Below are 15,463 nucleotides of genomic sequence, written 5' to 3'. Positions count from 1 at the left end.
GGTTATTGCAAGTGATTATGTAAGAACATGTATTTTCATATGAAATTTTAAAGGATATATATGTAAAAGTTGCAGATAATTTACTTAAAAGTTCTTCCAAATAATTATGCATATAGAACATATTTGTCTTATACAAAATACAAAAATGATGTATTCTCAAATATTAAATATTTTAATTGTAATATTACTATAAATAATTACACATGTAGAACATATGTTTTATGTGAAATGTCTACAGCTACTGCTTGTAACAAAATATGCTGCATTTATTTATTTGTGGGGAAAGGGAAGTTATGTAACTTTAAATATTATTAAGTTTTTTTTAAGGAAAAATACCTTAGATTTTCTAAAAGATATACAACATTTTCTTTCAAAATATTCCCAATGTTAAAAAGACGCCCAAATTTTATGTTTTTATTACATCTGCATTACTTTCCTTTATTGAATTTTGAGACATCTCAAAATTACATATGCATCATGAAATAGCTGAAAAAAAAAACTTGTGTATTAGACTTAATGGTTTTTTGGCAATAAATTAGTAATGTTCTAGAATTCCTCCGTTGAACACTGGTAGTTCGGTCCGAGGTTCAAATCCCGCGAATGGGCTGGTTGTATGGGTATTTTCATGGTTTTCTCCATGTGTAACATGTATATAAGTCAGTTTCCCTTCGAAAGTCCTCCACAAAGGCATTTCTCCGCTTAGGCAGATAGTCTTAGTGTGCTTTGCCATACTTAAATAAACTAAACCAAATCATTCTCCTTATACCCAACAGTGTAATCTAAAGAGACTGCAATTGGATATGATTACAGTAAAAAATATTTTAATGAAATTGTTTCAATAAACAATTCTAAATATTTTTTCAAATTCTAAAAAAAAATTATTGATGTAACTCAACAATGAACTTAAATTCAGTTATCACAAGCTATCCAAAATTATTTTCATGCTTAATTGCATTATTCATTTAAATTACAACATATAATTCTTTTAGGCATAAATGCTTTTTAATCTCTTCTGCTACTAACCATTAATTGAAATAATAGATTAATTAATCGGACAGTTGTACAGGGATTTTCCCAGATTTAAAACTTTATTAATAAATTACATTCATCTCATTGAATACAAAATTGAAGAATTAGTTAGTTCTAAATTTAATTTTTCAAGTATTCCTTCTACTAAAACATTTATTGCCTACAGGCAGCCAGACAGTAAGCTGAACACTAGCATTTGGCTCTCGATTTAAATCCTAGAGAATGGGCTGCCTGTGTAAATGTTTGTGTAACATGAAGTTTTCCTTAAAATATTCCTTTCCTTGGACAGAGGGCCCTCTCTTGCTTTGTCATATTTCAAATAATCAATTCAAGCATTTAATGTAGGTATGACTTCACAACTTCGTCCCAAATTCTAACTGAAAAATTGAACAGAATCCCCTGATACTGTGTCTATAATACATGATGAATATAGAATGATCTTAAAAATTTAAGGAAGAAAATATAACGTATTTGGAAATGCCTTGATCCTATAATTATATTTTTCTCTGCTATGCCTAGAAAATTAAGAAAAGTAGACTTAAGAATGAAAAAACTGAAGATAAAGAATTCAGCATTAATAATTGATATGATAGTAGTAATAAACTAAAAATTTTTTAATGAAAAATTGATAATGCATAATGGCTCCTTAAAATTTTAATTTTCTATCCTACTATTAATGGAACTAATTTATCACTATAATCAAAATGACTCAGATTTTCTTTCTTTAACTGATGTCAAAAACACGATGATTATTTCAAAATTCCTGTGGATGATTTAATTGTTCTCAAAATTTTCTATTCATTTATTAAATGCTTCAGATTAATGTTTTTGTTATCACTATTTCAAACGACTTTTTAAATCTTCGGGAAAAATGTTTAAATCTTCATTCAACAAAATTATATTTTTAGATAGATTTTTATGGAATAAAAAATTCTGTAAGATAATATTCATTCACACAAGATATTAACTTAGTATTTGCTCATTACTTTACAAGTATTCAATGAAGCCTTTTAGTGTAACATACAGGTTACATAAGGAACCATTTCATTTTAATGTAATATTCCATAATCATATATTTTATTTCAAAAAATATCATATTTTGAAAATATTGGATATTGCAATGCATTTCACTCCTAACATATACAGCTAGCGTGAAGATCTATAATTAACAGTCAATATAATTCATAATAATGAATTTCGTTATGCATAACTACATCTTGCAAGATTAGATTTAGTTGACAAAAACTATTAAAGATAATATAAAAGATCTATTTGGTTCCAGCAATTTAATGCAGAAATGAAAATACTTTTAATACCATATATTAGTGGTTCTCAACCATTTTACCTTTGCTAGATCATGCCTCTCCTCCTTACCCAACTTGAAAAATAGATATACACTTATTTTGATTTTATTATATTTTAACGTTTTTATAAATTAAATAAGAAAAAGGTATGGAAAATGTTGATATATACAAAAACAGATCTTATATTTAAAATACACAGAAAAAAAAAGACTTATGCTACAATGAATCTTCTATTGTAGATCTTGAGAATTGTACATACTGTGAAAAATGAATGTGACAAACAAAAATTGATTTAATTTTGCACACAATTCTTTTACATGCATATCAGTGAACACTGGGGGGGGAACTCTTTATTCCAATACACAGAATATAGAAACAAAAATAGGTTTATTTTTATTTGAAAACTATCCAAAAGGAAAATAAAATAAAAAAATAGGTAAAATTTATATTATTGTTATTTTTAATTAATCATATTGTGAAGGTGCAGTCCTCCTCTTCTTAGGATTCAAAGCATGGCTCCTAAATAAAGAAAAAATCACATTCGTTAGAAGTACATAACATATTCTAAATTTGTTATGTGACATTTTAATTCAGAATCTCTTCATAATAATTGCATGCACTTGCACATATTCCAAATGATTTAAATCTTTTTTTTAATTAAATAATTAAATTGCAAACAAGATTCCTTTTGGTCCTTTCATGAAATCATAAATTGCATGTATCATCCATTTTTGAAGCAAAAGCAGTACAAATTTAAATAATTCATTTTGCAGAAAATAATTTGAGGTTTATTAGATATTTACTATATTTATTTGTAATATAAAATAAATTTGTAAAGTAGTTTTAATAATGATCAGATTTTTTTTAAGATTAATTTCTCTAGAAATTGAAATGTATTAAGGTAGCACTTCTCAATCTGTGGATCATACAGTTTGCCCTCGTGGTCCTCCGAAGTTTCCAAAGGAGACAAAAAAATTTAGTTGAAAAATCTCAGAGTTTAAAAAGTTACATATGACAATCATCTATCACCTTTTCTCGTAAGATAGACATTTTATGAAATTTATTATTGGTTACCCTACTTACAGACTTCCCACTCAGTCTTAGCAGTAAAAGATGGATTTAAAGCACTATAACTGTGGTACTTACCACCATATATCCAAATATACTATCATATATCCACTAAGACTGTGGTCTTACCATCATATATCCAAATATAGAAGAGCCATGCAAGAATTACAAATCATCCTTCTCATTAATAATCTTGAAATATTAGAAATATAACTTTTCTTCAATGGACTTAATTATAAAATATAACGGATTTTAATTATATATTAAAAATATAAGTGTACTAGTAGTAATATATGCTAAAAAATTGCTTTCGAAGGGAACAGCAGCAAGGCGATTCACAAATTATGATAATTCACATAATCTCTATTCGAAAAAAGTTTGAGAAACGCTGAAATAGGAGAATAATTAAATTATGGTTAATACTGGTAATTTCAGCCGTATGCTTTAAGCTTGATGATCAACATTAAAAAATTCTCAGAAAGTGTTAGATCAAAAACTAATTTTCCACATAATATGAACTTATACGTAACAGCATTTAATACTTAGCTCACTGGCAAAATATACAAAATTTTGAAATGCAAGTATATATATAAGGCCAATAATATAGTTATCAACAATTAATGCATGAACTTCAAAACTTACATAATTAACAAACACATGAACAATGATGTTACATGCATTCATCCTCTGAATTAACTAGTCAGTTTGGGTATTTTCTATCTTAGATGTCGCAAAAATTGATCGTGGATTTAATATTTTAAATGTTCCTCTCATAGACATTTTAATACTTGTATTTTTTACATAGAGTGTCATCTTTAGTTTTACAGATATTCATTTGTTCGCTTATTACAATTAAGTTTTACAGACAGAACAGATGATACCTGATTACATTAAGTGGTATTTAAGACATAAACTTACTTACTGGTACTTAACACAGTTGCTAGAAAAATATTACATAGTGAAAGACAGGGTACAAAGTCAGAATCTGAAAACTTATTGACTTACACTAAGCTATTTAATGCTTGAAATATTTATGATTAGATAATATCTTTTACATCATTAATATCTATCAGTGATATGATATACTTTAATTATACAGTAAAACCTCTCTATAACCTTCCATAATTTTGTATAATTTTGATATTTAATGGAGGTGGTTACTTCACAAAGCATGATTCTCAGTGATAATTAATATCAAAGTTTGTATCACCAGAATACTTGACATAGTCACTTAAACAGGTATAGCTGCTAAGGAAGGTTTTTCTGTACTTCAAACAATGGTTTACATATTTTAAAAAGTATATTTTTCTGACACTGTTATTTAAAAAGTGTATAACTCCTTCTACACTTAAGCACAAAAATTTGATATTTTTATGCTTAAGAGTCATTCATTTAGTTGTAACTTACAGGAAGATATCTTAAATGCCTAAAATGTTTTAATTTATGAAAAACAACAGTTAGAGTATATTGAAGGGTGCTCCCTGTATTATCAAGGGAGCGCAAGTTTGTGCAATTCTCTGATGTTTTCTTAAGTGAAAATAGGTAGATGTGTACATGGATAAAGTCAAGGGAGTGCGCGATGCCAAGTTTGTAAAATTCGCAGATTTTTTTTAAGTGAAAATAGGTCGATGTGTACATGGATACCGAGTATGTCCAATCTCTTGTCTTCGTGTAGCGGCGGTTTTTGGCACACAAATCGTCGCTACACAAGCCAAAATAACATGGTCAAAGAATTGCACAAACTCGGTATCCACGTACTGCCAAAAATCGCCAATTTTTGCCAAGGGGCACCCATAAATATGCTTTTACCAAAACAAGCTTTAAGGCATACTGTCAATTACATTTTAAATTCCAGTGATTTTTCAACACTAGTTCAAATACTCTAAGCATATGTTTGCATAAGTTACATAACTTTTGCATCAGCAAAATTTATAACTTAGCAAATATGAACTATGAAAAAAAATATCTGAGCTTACCTTGACCCTTGGATTTACTAAATCTATGACACTTTTAACGCCAAAGAAATTCGATGACCGAAAATACGCGATGATTTATTTAATCTGGTTTTAAAATGGGTCATTTTAAGTTTGGCTATATCAACAACTTATATTACTCAGTATTGTTGGATAGTGAATTTGTAATTCTTTTTCATTCTTGAAATATATACACATGACAGAATTGGAATAAAAATTTTAGGTTTTTCAGATGAACTCATAGATTGAACTAATTTGTTGAATTTTATCAAGTAGTTCTTAAAAATACAACCAACGATTAATTAAAACCAACTGCAATTCAAATGGATACTCTTTGTCAAAAAGGAGCAGTAGAACTTATTTTAAACATTCACCAATAAATAGTTTTCTGAATATATTTTTTAGCGTAACGGCAGTTTCAAACATAATAAAGAGAACAACATTCATTCTAATGAGGATAATTTTGAAAATAATTTACATTAAAATATATCTCAAAGAGATTTTTAAATGAAAAGATGGCACAAAAGAATTATTCTAAAAAAATACATGTTATCTCAGATATAGAAGAAATTTGGCATTGAGCTGAGTATTGAAATTAATATATGCAACTGACGTATCATTACTTAAATTTCCATGATTTGATATTGAATGCTATAACTATTAAATATTAGCAAATGCATTTTATAATGAATTTTGCACCAAAATTTATAGTAAATTTATATGTAAATTTACATTGTAAGTACTAGAATGAATGTTGTACCATTTTATTAATATTTTACTTTTCAACAAGCATAAAGGAAAAAATAGAATTTGTTTTCTTTAATGTTCCTAGTATGTTACATCATAGTTAAAAATATGTCAAAGTCATGGCATTTCGATTATTGCCTTTTGTAAATGTTGGTTATAATGTAACTTAATAGATGCTTTATAAGTTGGTAAAGACTGTCCTGGATTAAAACTATCTTTAACACAAAATATAATATACATTGAATACTTTTACAAATATGTAATTGCTATCCAACTATATAATCTTTTAAGGCGAACTTATCGCATGTATTAATGAAATAATATTCCATTTTTAATGTATGTTAAGTTATTTTGTCGAATTTTTTAAATATATTACATTTATTTTTTCTTTTTTGTTGAGATTAATAATAACATACATAGTGTAATAATGCTCTGAAAAATATTCTAAAGCAGTTCACGCTGGGATTAATGATAACATGTACGGAATAATAATGTTACATCTGTCAACAAAATGAAAAATATGAATATTCTAACGCGATATGTTTTAAAAGATACATAAATATTTAACATGAGAAATTATTAGACTATAGATAGAACATTAATATTAAGCTTATTTGTTTTTAAACTAACATATTAACAAATTTGTTTCTGTTTATAAATATGAGCAGTTTAACTGCAGACACCTGCAGATGTAACGAATAAAAGTTGTTATTTTACTAAATGGAACACAAGCTCTGTGATTTGAACTCTAACAATATTCAACACAGGTTTATTTAGGAGCATTAGAATTATAAGCTAAACATTAAAAGAATTTAATTATAGATAGTGTAAAGAACATAACAAATACATTACATAAAATTAGTAAAATACACGTCAAACACTATTTCGAACTTACCTCGACCATTGCAAAAATAATGGCTAACATGGCGACTATCATTGAACTCTCCCGCTAAGACGCTGTTTTTCCACCTTCTTCCTGATTGGTTCTTCTCTCTCAGCCGTTTTAAGCCACGTGATCACACGCTACGGATAAAATCTAAGCAAAACTTCTTGAAAAATTCCTGTAGAGTTTACAGTTTCGTTTGGTTCTGTGTTCGTTACAGGTATTTCCTTCGTAATTGTTCGCATTTCTGTAACTATACAAGACTTTTGTCTGAAAACTTCGAGGTTTTTTTTTTACAGTGAAACACGCAGATCAAAGAACACTGAGTGATTTGATCAGGTATTCCCCGAATCGAGCCGGATCGGGAAACGCGCCGCGCATATCAACAGCTCGTTACTCGAGTCAATGCTCCTATTTAGAGACGAATTTTTCGTTCATACTCTCCTCGTATCTCGAATTTCTCATACATAGAAGTGCTCGTATCCCGAGGTTCCACTGTACGCAGTTTTTCAATGTCGTATAGCCTTACCTCGGTCGGGTGGTAAAATCAGTGGACAGTGGTACAGTGGTAGTTCGAATTGGGTTCAGATCCCTAGCTGCATGGAGGTTTTCATCTTTTCCGCCTTTGTAACGTGAATATGATCCAGTTTCCCTTAAAAATGCTTCTGCGAATGTATCCTTTCCCTTAGGCAGATAGCTCTTGTGTACTTTGCAGTAATCCAAATAATCTATTACAGTATATGCTTTTAGAAATCTACAACTTTTGCAGCTGAAGGAACTAGATAGATTCCTGATTTATATTTAACACTGTATCGGGAATTCTAAAAATTGTGTGATTATATTTTCTAATTTTACGTGACGTAAGCGACATTTAACATTAAATATGTGAAATTCAGACTAGTAACAACCAGTGAAGATGATAATATGTTTTTAACAAACTGATATAAGAACGCTGCAATATTATAACCGTCTACCAGTAACAACAGTCTCAATTCGAGTAACATTTTGAAGTAGTACCCTTTTCTTAATGCAAAATCATTATTTAAACAAACACCTTTATCTTACACATGCACTTAATGAAATTCTTACCAAGTTCCCGTAGGATTGCCGAGTCCATACACTTGGGAAACTTAAAAGAATAGTTAACAGCAGAGAGTTTGCTCGTTTCACAGCATGATTAAAAAGAATTTTTAATCTACAGAATCTCTAGGAAACGTGTACAGGTAGCATTATTTTCATATATTACTTTGACATTTTAGAGAGTATATCTAAAGCATAGGTATTCAATAATATAACGGATATCTCTCCTATGTTAGCAATTTAGTTTTATATGTATTCACTTTAGAAATGTTCATCAAGACTGAAATTGCTTTAAATACGCATTTTATATGAAATCATGGTTTAAACATTTGTACATTTTAATTTTCATGTTTTGCAGGATGAATTAAAAATGGCAATGGATTTAATAGGAGAATCTGTGACGGAAGTGCAGCTAGATAATATGTTAAAAGTAACGGATATAGACAACGATGGCAGAATAAATTATGAAGGTAATTGTTTCTTATTTTCAGTATTTCTGACTGTTGAATGTTGATACCGTAACAATCTAAAATATTTTTACATATGCCTCAAACGTTTTTAATTGTATTTTCTTCAATTCACGAATCATCACCTTCATTTTATGCGATATTCTTTAATGTTTAAAACCTTCTCAGAAAACGCCAGTAGAACGTTTGAAATATAAGAAGTTATTGCATAGTCACCTCTGAGGTAACGTCTATTAGAAAGTCCACATCTGATTCAGAACACCTGCCATTCTTGGAAGCACTGACAAAACGCGTTTTCTTAATCTGTCATAAGACTGGTCATCTCGTTGTTTTGGATAGCTTGAAATATCTCAAAACGTTGACCCCCGTACATCCATCTTGATAACAGTATAATATTCTAGCTAAAATAGAGTTCTGTGAAAGCTAGAATACTGAAGACCTATGTAGCGGTTACTTGCTGAGTTCTTGTATGTATGTAAAATTCCGGAGAAGGGTTAAAATACCCTTTTAATTCGAACTCAAAATATATATTTACGGGTGGCCCCTCTTGGGCGTATAAGAAGCATCCACTTGAGCTTTAACTCAAAATAGAAAATATAAAACTAATCTATTAATGGATAAATTTTTCACTATTCGAAGTTGCACAGAATAAAACTTGTAGAGCTGGCTCTTAATTAAGGATAATCTTCGTATACTAGCAAGCACGTATTTAAGGACGACTGTAGAATAGCAAGCTTTAGCTAACAGCAACAACGTGGCTGAAAGGCAGAATAAACTCTGCTACTGAAATAACGCAGACTTGAGCTTAAAAGATTCGTTTCTACCTTATTTGCACAAATCGTAATACTGAAAACTCATTCTGGCAAGAAAACGTAGGTGCGAAATTAGAAGGAAAAGCTTGTTCCAAAATAAAATTAACTATTAGCAAAGTAAATTAAACGCCTACAACAGAGAATAGGGAGTTTAAGAAAATGAGAAATCTGGCATATAAGCCGGTAATGGTATGAAAAAGATCAGCTTCTGACCAAAGAAACGTAAGCTTATTTTCTTATATTTCACTTTATTTAAAATGCGATATCATACCAAGTGGTCGAAAGATTCTCCCTTTACCGAAAGTTGAAAGAACTACGTTTTCCTTACAACAGAGCTTAAACTGCGCCGGAAGCTATCGGAGCTTGGCTCCAGTCCTTCTTAAAACCCTCTAAGCGGCAAGGCCGTATATATACGGCATAGAATATTTATTGTGATATCTGTAAGAACGTATATATACGTGTATATTAAAATATGTCAATGAAATTAAGGAAATATATCAAAAGAAAACAAATCCAGGTATGAAATACCAGGAGAGATTTTACATTAAAATCAAAAAATAATTTGTTCTCATAGTAGTTTTGGGAAATTTGTGCTTTCTTAGCAAAAATCCTGGCCGCCTAGAGGGTTAATTTTCGATATGAAACATAATTTTCACCAGAGTGCACTTGAGCTCTAAATAAGGGGGTTTCGACACTTCTTTTAAGTAACTGAACCACAATTTTAGCAGCAAACTCTTTTGATCTCAAAAATTTTATTTTTAATACAATAAGCCTCAAAAATCGATTCTAACATATCCCTATCTTTCTCTGGGAAACAAACGAAGATTGATACTTTTAAGGAAATAAAAGTTCCCATCCACGTGTGAAAGGCCTAATCTCCTAAGAGTGCAGTAAATTTGTGAGAGGGGTAAATGCTTCGTTCCACAAAGTGCTAAAAGTGACCATCCTGATTGTGCACGTCGACGCTAGTAACTTCCCATGGGAAACAGCACTTGCAGACTTTTCGGGACGATGTAAATAAATATGGAGCACTAAGCTATGACTTGTACACTCGCTATGACTTTATACTGAACATTGTGTTTGTTCTTAATGTTACATTTAAAAGCCTTTCATTACTCTTCATCTGTATTCCAACCTGCAGATCAACCCTCAGTTTTAAAGGAAAAATTTGCTCCTGTCACATTCTGCTTGACAGCTGGAAATAGATAGGCAAGGAAACGCGGTGGAAAGGGTTAGACTCTTTTCCATTTGTTTTCATGTCTAAACGTTTCCTTTAAAATTTTCCTCCATATTCTCATACTGTGTCTAACATTCTATCTTTTCTCATTATTGATGCTTTAATGGTTTTAGCATTTTTTCATTGATGTGCTTAAAGAGGAATTATCTGCGTTTTCGTAATCTTTTGAAACAGTATATTATACTAAATTTAGTGCTTAAATTCAGCTGAAGCCGACTGAGCTATTTTAGTTTTGGATGAAATTATACTTCCAGTTGAAAACCTAAATAAGACGAGGTCCCGATATTTTATTTGATTATTGTATATTTATCAAATATTTTAATAATTTGGCAAATTTTTATTTATCTCTTTACATTTTATTGAATTTTAATTGATTAAATATTTTATTATTAATTATTTTATCAGTTATTTTGTTTATTTGTTTTAGTTCCTCTTCCCTGGCAGCCTTTCCATAGAGCTCCGAATCATCTTAATTTTAGAAATTAAGCCATGCAATACGGTATGAACAATGCTGTCCCCCCCTCAGGATAACACTTCTTGCATTTCTTCTATAGAGAATACTCTATAGCTCACTAACAGCCAAATTCAATTATTATAAGTTTCAAAAACGTTGTACGGGAACGAACAGAAGAAAATCAGCTTTGTCCTGTCTGAGTTCGAACTACGAATTTTCCACTTGCGAGCTGCACGTGTTATTACTTATGCAGTGAGAGCATGCGCAGAGAAATTCAATAAATTTTATACGGTTATAAAGACATTAGGTTTTTTTTTTTTTTTTTTTTTTTTTTTTTTTTTTTTTTTGAAGCAGGCAAGATGAAAAATATGCAACGCCTTCGCCGGGAATCGAACCGCGGACCTCTCAATTACGCGCTGAGTGTGCAGACCACTACACCACGAAGGCTCGCGAAGAAGGCGGGAGAAATATCTTATACCATGATATAATTTTCCTGTGCACGTTTTGAAAAAAGTATTAATAAAGTATTTTTAGCTGTTAGAGATCAATGAAAATTTTCCGGGCATCAAAGAAACAAATTTATATGTATTGCTTGTTGTTAATTTTATTTATTGTCCTTCGTGTAGAGTTTTCATTAAAAGCTAATCACTGTATTTTAGAAACCTCTTTTAAATAAATGTGGACCACCATTGGCCGAAATGTTAAGAGTAATGCTAAGTACTGGTAGTTCAACTCGGGTTTGAATCCAGGTTAACAATCTAGACATGTGTGCGATTTTCGTGGTTTTCCTTACAAATACTCTGATTAAGAGCTAGGTTTCCTCATAAAGTACTTCACGAAGGCATCCTCCGATTAGGAAGTAACCCTTGTTAGCTTGTAAGTCCAGGATATATATGTAAGAATTTTACAAAAACGATGAAAGTCTTCTTTCTAAATACTGAGTTTTTTCTGACAATATGAGAAACATTCTAAGAACTCAAAATGCCTGTCCAATTCCATAAACCAAGCTTTAGCCAATACCAGCCTTGTGTTATCTGGATAGGCTCATTAAATTTAATTCTTCAAATATTATTCAACATGCTTCTTTCTTTGCCTAACTGATCTCTTAAAATCTGGCTTTGCAAACGTTTATTTCGTATTATATAATTTTAATGTTAACTAATTTAAACTTCGACGATAAAGTAAAAAAAGATATTTAAATTATGTTAGTGTTTACTGATAAAAAAATGATATCTCTACTAGCTTTACACAAAGATCAGGTGAAGCTATTGCAAATGAAACAGGAATAATGTTTTGAATCTTAACATTTAGTATACACTACAAGTGCGGCCTTGCTTTTTCTTTTAACAGGAAAATGAATTAACATTAATTGTGTTAATCATTGTGAACTGAAAGTTATAAAGAAATTAGGCACACATTCAAAAAAGAAATTTAAAATTATGCTTTTGGCAATTTTGTTATTTGTGATTTTAATCGTTTTCTTTATCGTATAAGCCAATTTATGTTTCTAAGATTCTACTTTTATGTGAAATAATGCTACTTTTATGTAACATACTTCATTTTTGAACATTTAGAAAGCTTTCTGAAAAATGAAAAAAAAAAAAAAAAAAAAAAAAAAAAAAGATCACTTTTAATATTTTTTGCATACTGATTGCTCGATTTCATTTCAGAATTCGTTAAAATTCTGCTGTGAAGATATCGATTAGAATCTCTTCGTCATCAGATTTTGTTTCACGAGAAGTTGAAGAATGTTTTTACGATCACATTTTGTGCTTTGTTTTTTATATGGAATCTGCGTTTTCTTACTTGCGCAAGTCACGAACAATGCAATCTCTGTTCATATTTGAAATATATGTAAATAAGTCTACAGTGATCCTCAGTCTGAAAAGGATGGTGAAGATATTACCTGTCGATAGGACCTGAGAAGAGTTTTTTGTGTATAATCGATGTAAGTGGAACAATTAGCATCTAATATGGGCCTAAAAATACAAATTAAGCTTCTAATAAGGCTGTTTGTTAAAAGTTTACTTATTCTTGAAATAAATTAATGTTCTCAAACGCTTATTAAACACAGCTGTGATATTTTAGAAGTTGAAACTAATGTAAAACTTTGATAATTTTTGTTTTATCAAAAGTGATATAAAGAGGAGAGTAAAAATGTGAAATTTTGAGGAAAGAAGACAAAATATTATGAAAACGAAAATTTAATAATTTCATTTTTTTTATCATAAGACCTACATGAAACGCTGTTTGACGTTTTCTCGAGGCTTTTAATTTGATTTTAAGTAATGTGATCATTCTGAAAAATATGCCTTTCAGCATTTTGGGGAAATACGGCTTTAATATATGACATAAATTTGTTATCATAAGAGATTTTGAAATATCCATTTCTTAAAGAATAGTAATATTTTATTGACTATTTCTTTCATGCAATAACGTTGCTTTTATCAGTATTATTTAGAGAACTTTTTATATTGATTATTTCTTAAATAATTAATTACATTTGTAATACAATGTAATGAATGAGCTTTGATGTAATTAGTAAAGGTGAAGATCTCAGTTTAAGAAATGATCTCTACTAAGAATATATTTTTGTAACTCGATACACGTGATCAAAGTATATAATGTATCTCATGTAACATGCAATTTTATTATAATAACTTGGTAAAATCTTTCATCGAAAGGTAAGCGCTGTGTTATGTGTGTTAATTATCTAATTATATTTATAAAGCTAATTGATAGAAAATGTTATAATACTTATTCTGTTCTTTGTAACAAACTTTATTTGAATTTGATTCACAAAAGTAGTTCCTTAATGTGTAATAAAAGACGTATGTATGATAATTTATAAAATAAAGACATAAAAGGAAACAAGTTGCGGTATGTGTTTGCTGTCTTTTATTTATGTATTATTTGTTTGTTTATTGAGAGATTTATACAGAAACTTTCCGCAAAGAAATTTTGAATAAAATTTTTAAAAATACCAAAAATTGCTTCTGTCATATAAAGTGACTAAAATTCTTCTTTTAAAAAGCTAACTTGTCTCCACATATGATGCATTACCTTATTTCAAAGGAATTATTGCTGGTCTTAAAGCAATTGTAACATTGATGAACTGAGTCAAAAAAGCCCGTCTGGTATACTACATATTAGGTACATGTTAGGTACTGTAAAGAAACGAAAAGTTACATATTAGGTACTGTAGAGAAAAGACCGATTTAGCTCTCTTCAGTTCATAGAGTCAGAGGAAGTATAATCTTTCAGACAATTTTCCAGCGGACCGAAGACAAAAAAAGTTGTACATCAAGAGATCTAAACTAGAGAAAGGAAGCTGCAAGATGCCATACTGGAGTCTCTTATTTTGTTAATCTGGATCAAAACTCGCTGTTTCACATTAGAAACACTGAGTTTAAATGCCGTAGTTTCATATATTTACCTTATTGTTATTACAGTTTAGCGGTTCTTCAAAAATGCTACATACAACGTAAAATTCTTCTCTGTAATATTCTTAGTTGGAAAACTAAAATTCCTTTTATGTCTATTAACCTTATTCCCATGCATGTTGTTAATAGTGTTGTTAATAGTGTTTCTACAATACATTTTTCAGTTTTATTTACACTAACAGTTTCAATAAACGTAGAAACAAGCATTGTATATCTGCCGGTCGAATGAGTTGAATTATTGCTTGATTTTGCATTACGTTGTTACAGCGTAAGAGAGTTCTTTGCGATTGTTACTTGGTTGAAAGTGCATTAAATAGAAAGTTTGGAACAACCCACATAATTTGCATTGTGAGAAAGAATGTAGTTGGTACAGTTTGATGTTATTCTTTTCGTTACCGCCTTTTTACAATATTCCACACTTAACTCTAATGTTTAGCTCATTTAATGCATAACGTTTCAAGTGGAGAGTTTACACCTGAGAGATAAAATAATTGCCATCTGCGTGCGAAAGAGTAAAAAAAAAAATCGCAAGAATTAGTTCAAAGTTTGATATCCTATCCAAGTATGGCCGATGAAAAATACTCACTTCGTAAATTATTAATCCTTCAGCCGCAAAAATAAAAACATATTCAATGCTCAGTTTGTGGTCAGAGTCTTAATTAATGCCAAAACACCACATCACAGTGACTACCGACATTTAAAAATTGTAATAACTTTTAATGAGAAGAAAATTTCAAACCATGCTTCATCCAGCAATCCCGGGTGAGTAATTCAAGTGAGTAATGTTGAGTTTTCTAGTGCAAGTTAGAAGGTAGTAGAGTAGTGAGGTAGGGCAATGAGCTCAAGTGAGTAATGTTGAGTTTTCTACTGCAATTTAGAAGGTAGCGGAGTAATGAGGTACGGCTGTGAGTATGGAGATGAGTTCGGTACGGCAGTCGTAAAATTTTAAGTTTATATGTATTTAAT

General features: G+C 30.0%; 1 protein-coding gene across 4 annotated transcripts in view; it reads left to right on the top strand.

The window, feature by feature from the left end:
* Window positions 1-13,928, top strand: part of Eip63F-1 (Ecdysone-induced protein 63F 1) — a 122,702-nt gene extending 108,774 nt beyond the window's left edge. For all 4 annotated transcript variants that reach the window (XM_085813943.1, XM_085813942.1, XM_085813944.1 and 1 more), the window contains 2 exons: window positions 8,443-8,554; window positions 12,725-13,928. In XM_085813943.1, coding sequence (XP_085670069.1) covers window positions 8,443-8,554; window positions 12,725-12,747 — 135 coding nt within the window. In that variant the 3' untranslated portion in view covers window positions 12,748-13,928. The remainder of the gene's footprint in view (window positions 1-8,442; window positions 8,555-12,724) is intronic.
* Window positions 13,929-15,463: the final 1,535 nt, after the last annotated feature.

This window comes from Stegodyphus dumicola, chromosome 3, assembly GCF_044657685.1.
Source record: "Stegodyphus dumicola isolate Sdum_Otavi_A_Nest chromosome 3, ASM4465768v1".
NCBI lineage: Eukaryota > Metazoa > Arthropoda > Arachnida > Araneae > Eresidae > Stegodyphus > Stegodyphus dumicola.
Note: the sequence above shows the minus strand (reverse complement) of the source record. Positions and strands in the feature narration are given on the sequence as shown.